The 17,872-nt window shown below is 42.0% G+C and overlaps 1 protein-coding gene across 1 annotated transcript in view; it reads right to left on the bottom strand.

Moving 5' to 3' along the window:
• Positions 1-17,872, bottom strand: part of brsk2a (BR serine/threonine kinase 2a) — a 506,659-nt gene that overhangs the window by 80,615 nt on the left and 408,172 nt on the right. The window contains exons 8-9 of the mRNA XM_029758477.1: positions 17,490-17,636; positions 7,645-7,676 (exon numbers count right to left, since the gene is read on the bottom strand). Of these exons, the coding sequence (XP_029614337.1) occupies positions 7,645-7,676; positions 17,490-17,636 (179 nt within the window). The remainder of the gene's footprint in view (positions 1-7,644; positions 7,677-17,489; positions 17,637-17,872) is intronic.

The following is a 17,872-nucleotide window of genomic DNA, read 5'->3' as shown; positions in this document are numbered from 1 at the left end:
ATTTTTTATTGTAAACCCTACTTCCTTCCTGTAAATGTCATATTGTGTACTCAATTAATGGACTCCTGACAGTATGTAAATAATTTTATTGTATACTAGTGTTGTCATGTCAGCTAATACTTATAATGTAATCCTGCCTTGTATATTTTGTGTAATATGAAATAAAATAAAATGTTGATCACAAAAAAAATAAAGAAACCGTCACAGGGAAGCTCATCTGTGTGCTCGTCGTCCTCACCAGGGTCTTGTCCTGACTGCAGTTTGGTGTTGTAACTGACTTCAGTGGGCAAATGCTCTCCTTCTATGGCCACTGGCATAGAAGGTGATAGAATACATATTTGTGTGCTCTTCACGGATGAATCCCAGTTTCAACTGTACCAGGCAGATGGCAGACAGCGTTTGGCGTCACGTGGATGAGCGGTTTGCTGATGTCAACGTTGTGAACAGTGTCCCACGGTTGCGGGGTTTTATGGTATGGGAAGGCATAAGCTACAGACAACGAACACAACTGCATTTCAAAGATGGCAATTTGAATGCACAGAGATACCGTGACGAGATCCTGAGGCCCATTGTCGTGCCATTCATCCTCCGCCATCACCTTGTGTTTCAATGCACGGCCCATGTCACAAGGATCTGCACACAATTCCTGGAAGCTGAAAATGTCCCAGTTCTTCCATGGCCTGCATACTCACCAGATATGTCACCCATTGAGCATGTTTGGGATGCTCTGGATTGACGTGTACGACAGCGTTTTCCAGTTCCCGCTAATATCCAGCAACTTCGCACAGCCATTGAAGAGGAGTGGGACAACATCCCATAGGCCACAGTCAACAGACTGATCAATTCTATGTGAAGGAGATGTGTCGCGTTGCCTGAGGCAAATGGTGGTCACACCAGATACTGACTGGTTTTCTGATCCACGCCTCTACCTTTTTTTTAAAGGTATCCGTATTCCCAGTCATGTGAAATCCATAGATTAGGGCCTAATGAATTTCTTACAAATTACTGATTTCCTTATATGAACTGTAAGTCAGTCAAATCTTTGAAATTGTTGCGTTTATATTTTTGTTCAGTGTATTTGGGGACAATAGAATCGAGATTGTATTGGGAGAAGGGGGAAAGAATATTGTCTCAACTGTATGTAGCCTTGTGTGCTTATCAATTTTTTCCGCTTCTTCCTCTCCTGAGGGCATTGGGCTCTCTTTCAACTGGAAAGGTTTCTTGAAGCCTGTTCAGGGCTTCATCAGCGCTTGTGAATTCCATCCTCTGTGTTCCCTTCCATACCCATAGCACTGCAGGGAATCGGGGTTGAGACCTCAAGTGACTGCCTGATCAGAATGAAATTCTTACGTTTTGTTCCTCAGTTTAGCAGACAGATCCTGGACAACTCGAATGGCCTGGCCATGGATTTTAATCTCTTTTCCCACAGTGCCTTCCGAATATTGACTTTGGTCTGATAGTTCTACAGCTTAAAGATTACCATGTGAGGGTACAGTATTTAATGTTCTTCTGTTTCACACAATCTGATGGCAATGCTCCAGATCCTCAAGTGATACATCCACTCCAAGCAACTCCGATATCAGCTTGATCACGTAGCTGGAAAGGTCTCCTTTTCCTCGTCTTCCAGTAGGGACAATATTCTCATATTGTTTTGTCTCATTTGTCTCATTCATTTTTATATCATCCATACATTTGGCTAAATGACTCTATTAGGACATTTGTCTAATGTGCCCTGCCTAGGGCGATCCTACTTCAATGGTGTGTTGCTTAAGTCCAGACACCACACTCGCATAAGGTACATTTTTTCAGTTATTCATATCACAAACAACTTTTACCAGTTGAACGTAAACTCAAATATAATACTTGTTTCTATTACAACTTTTCTCAAATATTGTATTAAAATATGCAAATGAGCAACCAAGCCATTAAATATGTGCATATTTGCATATCGTGCAAATATATTTTTCTGGACACTGAATGAAGTCAGCCTAAATTTTTGAGTTTCAATTTGTTAAGACACTCCAGGACCAGACTTGTCAAGCGCAGATTGTGGATTCATACTTTAAAAAAAAATCTTTCTATCTGTTAAATACTAAAGACATGTACGTAAAATGCATTGTTTGAGCATTTTTTCAAAGAAAATGTTATCTAGAATAAAAAATTATAACATATCAACAATCCCCTGTGGGTAAGTCTGGCGAATATATCTAAGGATAACCACACAACATAGCTTTGGATAGAAAACAGAGGGCACTTCCTGTTTGGAATCTTCTCAGGTTTTGGCCTGCCATATGAGTTCTGTTATACTCACAGACACCATTCAAACAGTTTTAGAAACTTTAGGGTGTTTTCTATCCAAAGCCAATAATTATATGCATATTCTAGTTACTGGGCAGGAGTAGTAACCAGATTAAATCGGGTACGTTTTTTATCCCGCCGTGTAAATACTGCCCCCTATCCATAACAAGTTAAGGTCCTGGAGTGGCCTAGCCAGTCTCCAGACCTTAATCCAATAGAAAATCTGTGGAGGGAGCTGAAGGTTCGAGTTGCCAAACGTCAGCCTCGAAACCTTAATGACTTGGAAAAGATCTGTAAAGTGGAGTGAGACAAAATCCCTCCTGAGATGTGTGCAAGCCTGATGGCCAACTACAAGAAACGTCTGACCTCTGTGATTGCCAACAATAGTTTTGCCACCAAGTACTAAGTCATGTTTTGCAGAGGGGTCAAATACTTATTTCCCTCATTAAAATGCAAATCATTTTATAACATTTTTGACATGCGTTTTTCTGGATTTTTTTGTTGTTATTCTGTCTCCCACTGTTCAAATAAACCTACCATTAAAATTATAGACTGGTCATTTCTTTGTCAGTTGGCAAACGTACAAAATCAGCAGGGGATCAAATACTTTTTTCCCCCACAGTAGCTGCAGGGTGTGCGGAGCTGTTGGCCCGGGGTTGGGGTAGCCAGGAGGAAAGCATGGTCAGCCGTAGAGAAATGCTTATTTCAATTCTCTATTATCGTGGATTTATCGGTGATGTGGTCGGCATTTGATGGTGAGGTATTCCAGATTGGGAGAACAAAAGTACTTGAGTTCCTGTATGTTACCACAATCACATCATGAATGGTTAATGATGAAGCAAACCCCTCCGCCTTTCTTTTTCCCTGAGAGTTCTGTCTTCCTGTCTGTGCAATGGACTGAGAATCCCGCTGGCTGAATTGACAGGTACAATATATCCAGAGAGAGACATGATTCCTTTAAACATAATATATTACAGTCCCTGATGTCTCTCTGGAAGGAGATCCTCGCCCTGAGCTCATCTACTTTATTGTCCAGGGACTGAACGTTAAGTCAAACGACACCGCTGGTCCTGTACTACTGCTATTATTATGTAATATATAGTCACGGAAATGGTAGTTTATTCTTGTCTGATCCTACATACCAAAGCATTAGCGTTTTGACCTATGCTTTGACCTCTTTCTCCCCTTTCTCCCCAGATTAAATCTTGCGACTTGTGACGGCCGGCCGCCCAACAACCTGCCCGCTTGACCCTATCCCCTCCTCTCTTCTCCAGACCATTTCCGGAGACCTTCTCCCTTACCTCACCTCGCTCATCAACTCATCCTTGACCGCTGGTTACGTCCCTTCCGTCTTCAAGAGAGCGAGAGTTGCACCCCTTCTCAAAAAACCAACACTCGATCCCTCTGATGCCAACAACTACAGACCAGTATCCCTTCTTTCTTTCCTCTCCAAAACTCTTGAGCGTGCCGTCCTTGGCCAGCTCTCTTGCTATCTCTCTCAGAATGACCTTCTTGATCCAAATCAGTCAGGTTTCAAGACTGGTCATTCAACTGAGACTACTCTTCTCTGTGTCACGGAGGCTCTCCGCACTGCTAAAGCTAACTCTCTCTCCTCTGCTCTCATCCTTCTAGACCTATCTGCTGCTTTTGATACTGTGAACCATCAGATCCTCCTCTCCACCCTCTCCGAGTTGGGCATCTCCGGCGCGGCTCACTCTTGGATTGTGTCCTACCTGACAGGGAATCCGTCTCTGCACCACGTGCTCTCACCACTGGTGTCCCCCAGGGCTCAGTTCTAGGCCCTCTCCTATTCTCGCTATACACCAAGTCACTTGACTCTGTCATATCCTCACATGGTCTCTCCTATCATTGCTACGCAGACGACACACAACTAATCTTCTCCTTTCCCCCTTCTGATAACCAGGTGGCAAATCGCATCTCTGCATGTCTGGCAGACATATCAGTGTGGATGACGGATCACCATCTCAAGCTGAACCTCGGCAAGACGGAGCTGCTCTTCCTCCCGGGCAAGGACTGCCCGTTCCATGATCTCGCCATCACAATTGACAACTCCATTGTGTCCTCCTCCCAGAATGCTAAGAGCCTTGGCGTGACCCTGGACAACACCCTGTCATTCTCCGCTAACATCAAGGAGGTGACCCGATCCTGTAGGTTCATGCTCTACAACATTCGCAGAGTACGACCCTGCCTCACACAGGAAGCAGCGCAGGTCTTAATCCAGGCACTTGTCATCTCCCGTCTGGATTACTGTAACTCGCTGTTGGCGGGGCTCCCTGCCTGCGCCATTAAACCCCTACAACTCATCCAGAACGCCGCAGCCCGTCTGGTGTTCAACCTTCCCAAGTTCTCTCACGTCACCCCGCTCCTCCGCACACTCCACAGGCTTCCAGTTGAAGCTCGCATCTCTACAAGACCACGGTGCTTGCCTGCGGAGCTGTGAGGGGAACGGCACCTCCGTACCTTCAGGCTCTGATCAGTCCCTACACCCAAAGGGCACTGCGTACATCCACCTCTGGCCTGATGGCCCCCCTACCTCTGCGGAAGCACAGTTCCCGCTCAGCCCAGTCAAAACTGTTTGCTGCTCTGGCACCCCAATGGTGGAACAAGCTCCCTCACGACTCCAGGACAGCGGAGTCAATCACCACCTTCCGGAGACACCTGAAACCCCACCTCTTTAAAGAATACCTGGGATAGGATTAAGTAATCCTTTAAAAAAAAATGTTATGTATTATTTCTTACATTGTTAGCCCAGAAGATCTTAAGTGTTATTACATACAGCCGGGAATAACTATTGGATATCAGAGCAATGTCAACTTACAAACGCTACAACCAGGAATACGACTTTTCCGAAGCAGATTCTTTGTCCCCACCACCCAGGGCATTTGAACTGATTCCAGAGGCCTACCAAAAACAACCCCGTCGGAGAAGAGGGAGACAGAACGGTCTTCTGGTCAGACTTCGTAGGCGCGCACACCACCACCGCTTCCGAGTATATTACTCGTTAATGTCCAGTCTCTAGACAACAAGGTAGACAAAATTAGGGAAAGGGTTGCTTTCCATAGAGACATCAGGGATTGTAACATACTATGTTTCACGGAAACATGACTCTCTCGGGATATGCTGTCGGAGTCGGTACAGCCACCTGGATTCTCAGTGTGTCGCGCCGACAGGAATAAGCATATCTCCTGGAAGAAGAAGGGTGTATGTTTCATGATTAACCACTCATGGTGTAATTGTAACAACATACAGGAACTCAAGTATTTTTGTTCACCTGAGTTAGAATTCCTCACAATCAAATGCCGACCTTATTATCTCCCAAGAGAATTCTCTTCACTTATTGTCACAGCCGTGTATATCCTCCCTCAAGCCGATACCACAACGGCCCTCAAGGAACTATTGGACATTTTGCAAACTGGAAACCATATATCCTGAGGCTGCATTTATCGTGGCTGGGGATTTTAACAAAGCACATTTGAGAACAAGGCTACCTAAATTCTATCAGCACATCGACTGTAGCACTCGCGCTGGAAAAACACTGGACCACTGTTACTCTAATTTCCGCAATGCATATAAGGCCCCCCCACCCTCCTTTCTGCAAGTCTGACCATTACTCCATTTTGCTCATCCCTTCCTATAGGCAGAAACTCAAACAGGAAGTACCCGTACTAAGGACTATTCTGGTCTGACCAATTGGAATCCATGCTTCAAGATTGTTTTGATCAAACAGACTGGGATATGTTCCGGGTAGCCTCAGAGAATAATATCAATGTTTTCTCTGATTCGGTGAGTGAGTTTATAAGGAAGTGTATAGGAGATGTTGTACCCACTGTGACTATTAAAATCTACAACTAACCAGAAATCGTGGACAGATGGCGGCATTCGCTCAAAACTGAAAGTGCAAACCACTGAATTTAAACATGGAAAGGTGACTGGGAATATGGCCGAATACAAACAGTGTTGTTATTCTCTCCACAAGGCAATCAAACAAGTGAAATGCCAGTATAGATACAAAGTGGATTCGCAATTCAACGGCTCAGACACGAGACATATGTGTCAGGATCTACAGACAATCACGGACTACAAAAGAAAAACCAGCCACGTCAAGGACACCGATGTCTTGCTTCCAGACAAACTAAACACCTTCTTTGCCCGCTTTGAGGATAATACAGTGCCACCGACACGGCCCGTTAAAAAGGACTGTGGGCTCTCCTTCTCCGTGGCCAAAGTGAGTAAGACATGTAAATGTGTTAACCCTTGGAAGGCTGCCGGCACAAACGGCATCCCTAGCCGCATCCTCAGAGCATGTGCAGACCAGCTGGCTGGTGTGTTTACAGATATATTCAATGTCTCCCTATCCCAGTCTGCTGTCCCCACATGCTTCAAGATGGCCACCATTGTTCCTGTACCCAAGAATGCAAAGGTAACTGAACTTCTGTCACCATGAAAAGCATTCAGAGACAAGTCAAGGATCATATCACCTCCACCTTACCTGTCACCCTAGACCCACTTCAATTTGCTTACTGCCCCAATAGGTCCACAGACGACGCAATCACCATCACACTGCACACTGCCCTATCCCATCTGGACAAGAAGAATTCCTCTGCAAGAATGATGTTCATTGACTATAGATCAGCATTCAACATCATAGTACCCTCGAAGCTCATCATTAAGCTTGAGGCCCTGGGTGTCAACCCCGTCCTGCGCAATTGGGTCCTGGACTTCCTGACGGGCCGCCCCCAGGTAGTGAAGGTAGGAAACAACATCTCCACTTCGCTGATCCTCAACACTGGGGCCCCCACACGCTGTTCCATGCCCTCCACATGTGAGGCAGCAGATTGCCTACAGTAACATAAACTAATAAAAATGCCATTGTGTTCTTTGAATATTTTTTTTTACCCAAGACCTTTATTCTCTCTCTCTCTCTCTCTCTCTCTCTATTCTCTCTCTCTCTATTCAATGTCTCCCTATCCCAGCCTGCTGTCCCACATGCTTCAAGATGGCCACCATTGTTCCTGTACCCAAGAATGCTGGGTACAGGATCTCTGTCCTTGCTGCTGATATGGTGAGGCCATTCATCAGAAAAGACGCACGCACACAAGCACTCACACAAAACCAGACTTTTCTCTAATGCACGCTTCCCGCTCCCTTGCTTCCTCCTCTTAACCCAGATCAACTGAGACATCCATCCCTCCCTCCCATCACCCTTGTCTCCCCACCTTTGACTACTTTCATCCAATTTATCCTAACTCTTCCTTTGTCCCTTTGAAATCCCGAATCACAGAGAGAACATTAGGATGAAAAGAAAGAAAAGAAAATTACACTCACATGTACCAGTTGTGCTTCTGAATCTGTTCTAACTGTAGGAGAGAAAGAAAGGAGAAATGTAAACAAACAAGACACAAAAACACCTGTTTCAAGCCATTTACACATACACAAGTCTGGTAATTTTCATCAGGGCACCCGGTAGCAAAATGCTTTAAAAAGTTTTGCAATGGAAATCTAAAATGTGCATTTCTTATTGGACAAGTAGCTCCCTGTTTCACTTTGTTTCAGACTGTTGCCTAAAAAACACTACCCATTTCATGAGTCATAATCAAACACAAAATTATCACAAAATTATCAATTTTCAAAGACAATACAATATTGATATTAAATTGCTTCCTCCAGTACATAAGAACTCGATAGGCCAATAGTCACCACAGTATTCTGGACACAATAATAATACACAGTAATACAATATGGGAGATCTCTTAATCTATCCCAGCCCTACAGCTATATATATATGAGAAAGAGAGAGAGAGAGAGAGAGAGAGAGAGAGAGAGAGAGAGAGAGAGAGAGAGAGAGAGAGAGAGAGAGAGAGAGAGAGAGAGAGAGAGAGAGAGAGAGAGAGAGAGAGAGAGAGAGAGAGAGAGAGAGAGAGAGAGAGAGAGAGAGAGAGAGAGAGAGAGAAATGATGTCAGATCAGAGCATTATACACATTCATACACACTGCTCTAACCCTGCCAAGCCCTCTGGCTCAAAGGTGGTCTCTATTTCTCTCTCTCTGCGCTGGTGAGCAGTCCAATGAGTTGGCCTCTACCCAGTACCCCGTGGGCAGAAAGACTACAGCTCATTGTCTGAGAGGACCATGAGAAAGAGATAAACAGAGAAGAAAACAATAAAAAGAAAAGAAGACAACCCATAGAATGAACCCAAGGTGTGACTGGTGCAGTGGACTATGAATGTCATTGTCAATATGAATTGCTTTTTTGTCTGATTCTCTGTGCCCTTATAGCAATTGCTGCTGCCATAGACATTATTAAAGAGGACATAGTTCAATATAGCAACTTGCTATTCTAAGGTTTCAGATCAAGGAACCTATGAAGTAATCTCTCAAGGAACGTGTTGCTTTCCCTCACAAAGTGATCGAATCCAAAGATTTGTGAGTGTGTGTGTGTACGTGCATGTGCATGTGTGAGAGCGAACGAGAGAGAGTCTCAATGTTGAAGCACAAAGACAATCCCTGAGAGGTGAATTGACACTGCCTTTTTTATCCACAGCATAATTATTAACTTGACATGCTTAAAGATGTATTCAATGTCTGATTTGATATTGTTACCCATCTACCAATCACTGCCCTTCTTTATAAAGCTTTATAAAGGCTCCCTTATGTTTTATGTATGGGGAACAGGGGAAGGGTTAGTCTTTCAAAAATCATGTCAATACTTATTATTTCACACAGAGTCCATGTAACATATTATGTGATTTGTTAAGCCAGATTTTACTCCTGAACTAATTTAGGCTTGCCTAAACAAAGGGGCTGAATACTTATGCAACGACTATATTTTAATTATCAAATTGTATTAATCGTAATCATTACTATTATTATATATTTTTTGCACTTTTTTTGCAGTATTTTGAGTTCATTGTTGACAACAAATGACAATTAAATACTTTTGCAAGGCACTGTATAAAATCTGTATAAAATCAATGTGTCAACTTAAAAACAACTCCAGGTGTATCTTGAATGAATATACTAAATCACAAGTAAAGCGTTTGAAATTGAAGTACATTTTTAATGAGTGTGTTTAAGTTTAATGATAGTGAACATATCGTATACTGAAAAACAATGAATTTGAAGTACATTTGTAATAAGTTTATTGAAGGTTGATGACAGTATATAGCAGTGGTTCTTAACCTTGTTGGAGGTACTGACCCCCACCAGTTTCATATGCGCATTCACCGAACCCTTCTTAATTGGAAAAATGGCTCTCTTCACCTTGAATTCAGCGAGCGTTGTGTTCTTGTATTGTCCATCTCCATGCAGCTTAAGGAAGTGTTCTCTTAGTTTTGCCGGTGCTAGACTAGAATTGCTCAACTTGGCATTGCAAATCATGCAGTTAGGACGCTGACTCTCATCACGTTCCGTTATACATGTGAATCCATATTGTACATATTCGTCCGACCACTTTCTTTTTTTGCTCGACATAGTTAGTATGAAGGGATTAAAATATTAAGAAAGAAATCACACGACGTACCATCACGACAGTCACAATTCGACTACTGAGCGCGCCAAATTCCCTGCAGCACAGATAGGCCAAGCGATGTTGCGTGATCACCTGCAGCCAATGATGGCCAAGCGGGGCGTGTCATCACGAATCATATGAGTCGGGTGTGTGTCTTGACCTCCGCCGAACCCCTGAGACTGACTCACCGAACCCCTGGGGTTCGATCGAACCCAGGTTAAGAACCACTGGTATATAGTATTAAAAATAATGTTTTAAGTGAGAATCGGCATTGGTCTAATGCCGAAATATAAAGGAAATTCACATGAGCACCACAATGCCTATTCTACCAATGCTCTACCAAGATTTTCCAGCACACAGCTTGACCAACTACAGGAGCTATTTTGGTATTGTACTTCAAACGATGTGTAGGCAGTTTGCTTAGGATTCAAACCTTCTCAAACAGCCTAGTTCATACTCTTAGAGGAGATGCTTCCACAATAACGTGATTTGTACCGCATACAAGGTAAAGTATTGGATTCTTCACACTCCATAATAAGACATTATCCCATTATGCTACCTTTTCATGCTTTTTGAAATTAAATGAACACAGGTTTTGCTGGTTTGTCTTGTAGTAATGTGGTGCATGCCCATATTTCCTTAAACCTTTATTTTAGCAAAGTATTTAATTGAAAAAAATATATCATAATAACATCTTTTTTTGGTAAGAAGGTGCCCAGCATAAAAACCGGTGGTGGTGTGTTGGACACAGTAGCTCAGATAGAGAGAGCCTGTCTGCCTCCCTGATTTCTGTAACTGTTAGCTTACCTGTGTCATTTTGTATTATGCTCAAATATGGTCCTGTTATATCAATTGCTGTGCTAATCAATGGACAGTTCATTGCCTCTGTCAAAATAGTATGTATGTTATTTTTGAAATAAAGATGGCAACGCAACAATAATACACATTTACAATAGGCCTATATCTAAAAATATATACAGCCAAATATATACAGTGCCGTGAAAAAGTATTTGCCCCCTGATATTGTCACGTCCTGACCAGTAAAAAGGGTTGTTTGTTATTATAGTTTGGTCAGGGCGTGGCAGGGGGTGTTTGTTTAGGGTCTTTCGGGGTGTTTTGGTTTATGTTCTATGTTAGTGTATTTCTATGTTCGTTCTATTTGTTCTATTTCTGTGCGTAGTTTATTGGGTTGACCTTCAATTGGAGGCAGCTGTTCCTCGTTGCCTCTAATTGAAGGTCCTATTTAATAGAGGTGTTTTTGTCATGGGATTTGTGGTTAGTTGTTTTTCTGTATAGTCATTTTGTCCTTACAAGACTGTTTTTTCGTCGTTGTTTTGTTTAAGTGTTTTGTATCACGTTTCTTTATAAATAAAGAAGAAGATGAGCACTTACATTCCCTCTGCGTTTTAGTCCGCTCCATACGATGAACGTGACAAATATTCTCTATTATTGCATATATATGAATGTTATCTGCTCTTCAACCAAAACGTAATAATAGATAAAGGGAACCTGAGTTTACAAATAACAAAAGAAATTGATACATATTTTATTTATGTAATTAACAAAGTTATGCAACACCCAATTCCCTGTGTGAAAAAGTACAGTAATTTCCCTGTTATACTCAATAACTGGTTGTGCCACCTTTAGCTGCAATGACTGCAACCAAATGCTTCTTGTAGTTGTTGATCAGTCTGTCACATCACTGTGGAGGAATTCTGGCCCACTCTTGCATGCAGAACTGCTTTAACTCAGTGACGAATGTGGGTTTTCAAGCATAAACTGCTCATTTCAAGTCCTGCCACAACATCTCAATTGGGATTAGGTCTGGACTTTGACTAGCCATTCCAAAACTTCAAATTTGTTGCTTTTTAGACATTTTCATGTAGACTTGATTGTGTGTTTTGGATTATTGTCTTGACACTAGAGGGTGATTTGGTCACTTGACTGCAGGAAAGTGTTTTAAGTAACCTTCTGTCTTACGTAACCATACCATACCAAACCTAACATATTATACTAAAATCAGTGTCCCAGCTTTATGTTTACAATGTTACGTCGAGACCAGACTGGCACACAGAATGTCTTGCAAACAGTGGTTCTGAGTGATATTGTTGTTGTACCATGTGCAGCCGCCTGAATACTTTTCACTTTTGCATGGCGACTTCAGATTTTCTGTGAACACACTGAAAATAACAGCACAAATTTGGATTATAAAAATGACAAGACAGCAGAGAAAGAGTTTATGCTGGAGCTGGAATTTATTCTACACATTTGATCCTGTCAGTCGAGTCTGGTAAATTGATGCTAGCTAGCATGCACAACTGTTGTTCTGTTTACATGTGTGTTTGGGATTCAACCATTTACTATATGTTGTAGCTTACCGTTTCTTAGCAAAACAATTTGTTTTCTCTGCTATGGTTTGTGTGGTCTTGGTTGTTCTTTGAGGAAATGTAGAGCAGTTTGTCCTAACTGTCTGATTTCTAACTACCTCATCTTACCGTAGCTTGGCCGGTGCAATACAAATGAACATGAGTAGCGTGGAAGTTTCCCAAAGTCAGGTTGTTTTAAACTTAACATAACTAACTAGATACATTGTGTGTAAGAATGTATGATCTTTTGTGGCACATGAACTTGCCATACAGTACATGTTAGCTAACATTAGAATCATACTTTGGCTAAGATTACTTAGCTAGCTAAAGTTAATTGGTTATCAAGGACGATTGCTAGTTTATTTGTGAATATTTGTTTGTGCTCCGATTACAAGTGTTTAGATCAACAGTTTACACATGATGACTTCCGCCTGATGGACTGTAGAAGCAAGCTAATGTTAGCTATGTAATGTTAGCTGGTTAGCTACCTAGCTAATCAAAATATTTGTTTGCATTTATTGATTAACTTCTTATGACTGGCAGCATGGTGCAAGCAGCTGTGTTGTTGCTGAGCAACCAACCTGGTATTAGAACTCTGAGATTATGCTGAAAAAAAGATGTTAGCATTGTCATAAATGCAACAAAAAGGTAGCACATTGTTGTTTCTTAACTGACAGGAAAGTGCACGTGGGAGCGATAAATTATACATTTAATAAAAACTGTTGCACCTACAAATGTAGTCAATCCGGCAATGGTCATTTTATGAACTAGTTTTAATCCAATGTCTAGAATTGAGCTAGGTAGAAATAAGGTAGGTAGAAATAAGCAAGAAATACTCTTAAAAATGAATTGCTAACAACCCTGTTCAAAAATCCGGTATGTGGTTCTCGGTAACAGCCAGACGGGTCAAGAAGGGAGGAGGGGAGTGTGTTGTGCACCTCCAATCAAGATGATTTGAGAATTTCATTGAGATTGGTGTCATATTGTCCTAGATATGATAGGGAGATTTGAATTTAACACTGAGCTTCAATCAATGACTATAATACTAAAAGACTGGAAATAAGTGTATTGAAGGCTGATAGCATATTTATAGTATACTAAAAGAAAAAAGAATTCATATAAAGTACACTTTTAATAAGTGTGTTGAAGTGTAATTATAGTATATTCATAGTACACTTAAGACATACTAGAAGAGTCTCATATTTGAAGTATATTACTTGCATGTTTTGTATATTTAACCTGTTCACGTGTGAGTTCCAACTATCTCTAACTGCCGCTCCCAGCGCATGTTTTGTTTTGCGCGTGATGACGGAATGCACTCACTGTTCCAAAATGTTATTTTTACGCAACAGGACAGTTAACCCGATCCACCCTCAAACCAAGACACACTGCCTGCTAATTATCTATGGGCTATGTTTCAACAAATTTTTCTCTAACAAGTTCTACAATGTTTTTTATTTTCTAACAACAGCTTGACTTGAGGTGTGTTCCGCCTCATTAATTGACATAGAAGTAGCCCATTTTACTGTTGTTTTATGTTTGAGGCTTTACTGAGTGGGACAAACTTCTCACTTTGAGAGCCCAAACACTTCTGCAGTGTTTCCTCAGATCAAGTATGCAGATATTTTTCCCCATGGCACATTTTCTGGTTGGTGCTTGCATTGCCTTAATTGCCGTTTTCCTTACAAATAATAACTTTGGACATGTGTGCGTTCCTATCAAAGTCAGTACCTTATTTTCTTGTGGTTACTATTGTAGCATACTGTATGTACAGTCCCTTCGGAAAGAATTCAGCCCCCTTGACGTTTTCCACATTTTCTTACATTACAGCCTTATTCTAAAATTGATTAAATGAAGAAAAATCCTCAGCAATCTATATACAATACCCCATAATGACAAAGTGAAAACAGGTTTGTAGAATTTTAGGAACCACCCCCCCACACACACACATTATTTACATAAGTATTCAGACCCTTGCTATAAGATTCGAAATTGAGCTCAGGTTTCCTGTTTCCATTGATCATCCTAGAGATGTTTCTATAACTTGATTGGAGTCCACCTGTGGTAAATTCAATTGATTAGACAGTGCAGTTGACAGTGTGTGTTAGTCACTCTGACAGAGCTCTAGAGTTCCTCTGTGGAGATGGGAGAACCTTCCAGAAGGACAACCATCTCTGCAGCATTCCACCAATCAGGCCTTTATGGTAGAGCGGCCAGACGGAAGACACTCCTCAGTAAAAGACACATGACAGACAGCTTGGAGTTTGCCAAACAGGCCCCGAAAGACTCTCAGGCAAAGGGTGGCTACTTTGAAGAATATCAAATATATTTAAATTTTTTTGATACTTTTTTGGTGATTCCACCATGATTCCATATGTGTTATTTAATTGTTTTGATGTATTCACTAATATTCTACAATGTAGAGAATAGTAAAACATATTTGACTGGTACTGTATATTAGCAAACTTTTATAAAAAACAGTTCTTGCTTTGTCATTTTGGGGTATTGTGTGTAGATTGATGAGATAATTTTCTTTTAATACATTTTAGAATAAGTCAAAAGGTCTGAATACTTTCCGAAGGCACTGTACATACAAACACACACGTGCACGCACATACACACCTCCCCAATCCTCACACTAAAACACTGGGAGCCGGGTGACACTTTCGTGGCGTCATCTGCATCTCTGTGAGCAGGCTGAATGTGAGAAAAAAGGGCTCATGGGTCTTATATAAACCAGGGTACCAGTGAGGATTTCCTATGCTGGACAACTTGTTACAGCTGTTGATGAGTTATTGATAGTAATCTCCCATAAAATGTAATGTCATTACATTAAGATATAAGGGGAGATCATAGCTATATTTAATATAATTCACGAGTTTATTCAAAACCTGCACTGAGTGTACAAAACCTTAAGGACACCTGCTCTTTCCATTACATAGACTGACCAGGTGAATCCAGGTGAAAGCTACGATCCCTTAATGATGTCAATTGTTAAATCCACTTCGATCAGTGTAGACGAAGGGTAGAAGACAGGTTTAGGAATGATTTTTAAGCCTTGAGACAATGACTGTGCATGTGTGCCATTCAGAGGGTGAATGGGCAAGATAAAATATTTAAGTGCCTTTGAACGGGGTGTGGTAGCTGCCACGCCCTGATCTGTTACACCTGTCCTTGTGATTGTCTCCACCCCCTCCAGGTGTCGCTTATTTTCCCCGGTGTCTTTCTGGGACAGAAAGACAGGACACACAGGGATCTGTCTTTCTGTCCCAGTTCGTCTTGTGTGTTTCCAAGTCAACCAGCGGTTTTCCTGCTTTTTGCATTCTCCTTTTTCTAGTCCTCCTGGTTTTGACCCTTGCCTGTTTCTGGACTTTGTTCCCGCCTGCCTGACCATTCTGCCTGCCTTGACCATGAGCCTGTCTACCACTCTGTACCTCCTGGACTCTGATCTGGTTTTGACCTTTTTGCCTGTCCACGACCATTCTCTTGCCTACTCCTTTGGATTAATAAACATTGTAAGACTCCAACCATCTGCCTCCTGTGTCTGCATTTGGGTCTCGCCTTGTGCATTGACTGTAGCAGGTGCCAGGCACACCGGTTTGTGTCAAGAACTGCTATGCTAGTGGGTTTTTCACACTCAATAGTTTCCCTTGTGTATCAAGAATGGTTCACCACCCAAAGGACATCCAGCCAACTTGACACAACTGTGGGAAGCACTGGAGTCAACATTGGTCAGCATTCCTATGGAACGCTTTCAACACCTTGTAGAGTCCATGCCCCAATGAATTGAGGCCGTTCTGAGGGAACAGGGGTGGGGGGGTGGTGCAGCTCAGTAGTAGGAAAGTATCCTTAATGTTTTGTACACTCAGTGTGAATTGGTGTTGATCATCTGTTGGTGTCTGCTTGATTTACAGCAGGGTCTAGTTAGATTTAACAGAAAAAGCATCAATGTAATGGGTTCATGTTTTCATACGTTTTTGTGCCTGGGATTGGACATCGAGTCTACTGTGTGCAATTGTGTAGGATTGACTATTGTGTAGGATAGACTATTGTGCAACACTCAACGCTATTCCTATAAATTATTCTGAATACAATGACAACAAATTACATAGCGTAGTGGGCTTACTCACAATATGCCCTGGCAATGAAATAACATGACAAATGCATTTTGTTTTCCATGTTACAGCCGCAATTTTAAACAATACCAGGGGCTTGAAGTAGCCTAATTAAACTTGAATTTGGAGCTCAGAAATTCAAGCACCGGAATAGGCCTACCTTGAAAATCAGACATTTCCTCAATTTGGTGCTTGAAAAGTCCTTATATGAAATTATTGTAGCCAATTTCTAAGTTCTCCTGCTCCCTTTTAATTATCTGTGATTTCATTTTATATCAGTTTTTGTGAGAGATGTAGGCACTTTCATTTGTTTCCCACCGCTTCAATTGGAAGCGGTGGGAAACAAGCTACTCTGTTGCGGTAAAACCATGGGTGGTTATTATGAAGACTACAACATCTAATGTTGGCTTCAACTTGGATTTCCATACAAATCCTTTCCCCCCAAAATAACCCGTTTTTTTTAAACTGTAGAATTATATAAATGATATTGAGGTTGAGGTCCTTGAAAATGACGTTTATGTGGTTGAAAAAGTTCCTGAAAGTCCTTGAATTTGACTTGCCAATGTCTGTATGAACCCTGCTTAAATAATTTATAGTCCTAGTTTATGGGTCTATTTGCATATTCACTTTTATTCCTCTAAGTACAGATGTGGAACTGCATGACTATAAAGAAGGTTTGCTTGGCAGAATGTAGGTTGTATTAGAAAATTTAGTGATCATGTTTCCCTCCGAGCCAAAGCGTGGGGTGGTAGGGTAGCCTAGAGGTTAGAGAGGTGGAACAATAGCCGGGGGGATTGCTGCTTCAAGCCCTGGGCTGAGTGAAAAACAGCGGGAACTGAACTGACAAACAGAGGGCTACTGGTCCCTGTTCCCATGTACCATTCAATGTCACTGTGCCCTTAATCAAGGCAGCTAATCCCTCAGGTACAGACTGGCCAAAGGGTAGTTCTGGCAAATGCCAGATGGGCTGGTCCCTCTTTAGCCAAGTGGGCTGTTAAAATAGTTTGTTAGCTTTTTTGGCCCAGAATAGCCATTATTTAATAGTGGGGGTTTCAAGAGGGAAAAATGGGCCGGTGTGGGGGCCTTGAGAGTAAGAACTTGGTTAGAAATGCCTGTAAAATCATTAGGCCAAAGCAAAAAATCTCTCTCAGCCAGTGTCTAAACAACCAAGCATTTAACTGACCGTTAGCCGTTTGGTGGCGTCTACCTCGATCATGCCCCGAAGGAGGTTCTGACAGTCTGGGGGTATGAAGTGGGGCATGTGGAACACTCCCAGCTTCACCTTCTCCAGCAGGTTCCTCAGATTGTCATCATCAAATGGAAGGGCACCCTGACAGGGCGGGGGGGGGGGGGGGGGGGGGGGGGTTGTGCAGGGATGAGGGAGACCAGAAAGGGGGTAGGGGGAGAGACACGGGGAAGAGAGAAGTAGAGGGTGGCAAAGTTATGAGGCAAAGTTGCCATCAGACCAAACGTGTTAACTTAGAACACAACGGCTGAGAGTTCATCAAAAAGATCAAGCGATGGCAAGGATATAAAATAACAAGACTCCCCAAAACAAAAACAACT

This window comes from Salmo trutta, chromosome 7 (assembly GCF_901001165.1).
Source record: "Salmo trutta chromosome 7, fSalTru1.1, whole genome shotgun sequence".
Taxonomy (NCBI): domain Eukaryota; kingdom Metazoa; phylum Chordata; class Actinopteri; order Salmoniformes; family Salmonidae; genus Salmo; species Salmo trutta.
Note: the sequence above shows the minus strand (reverse complement) of the source record. Positions and strands in the feature narration are given on the sequence as shown.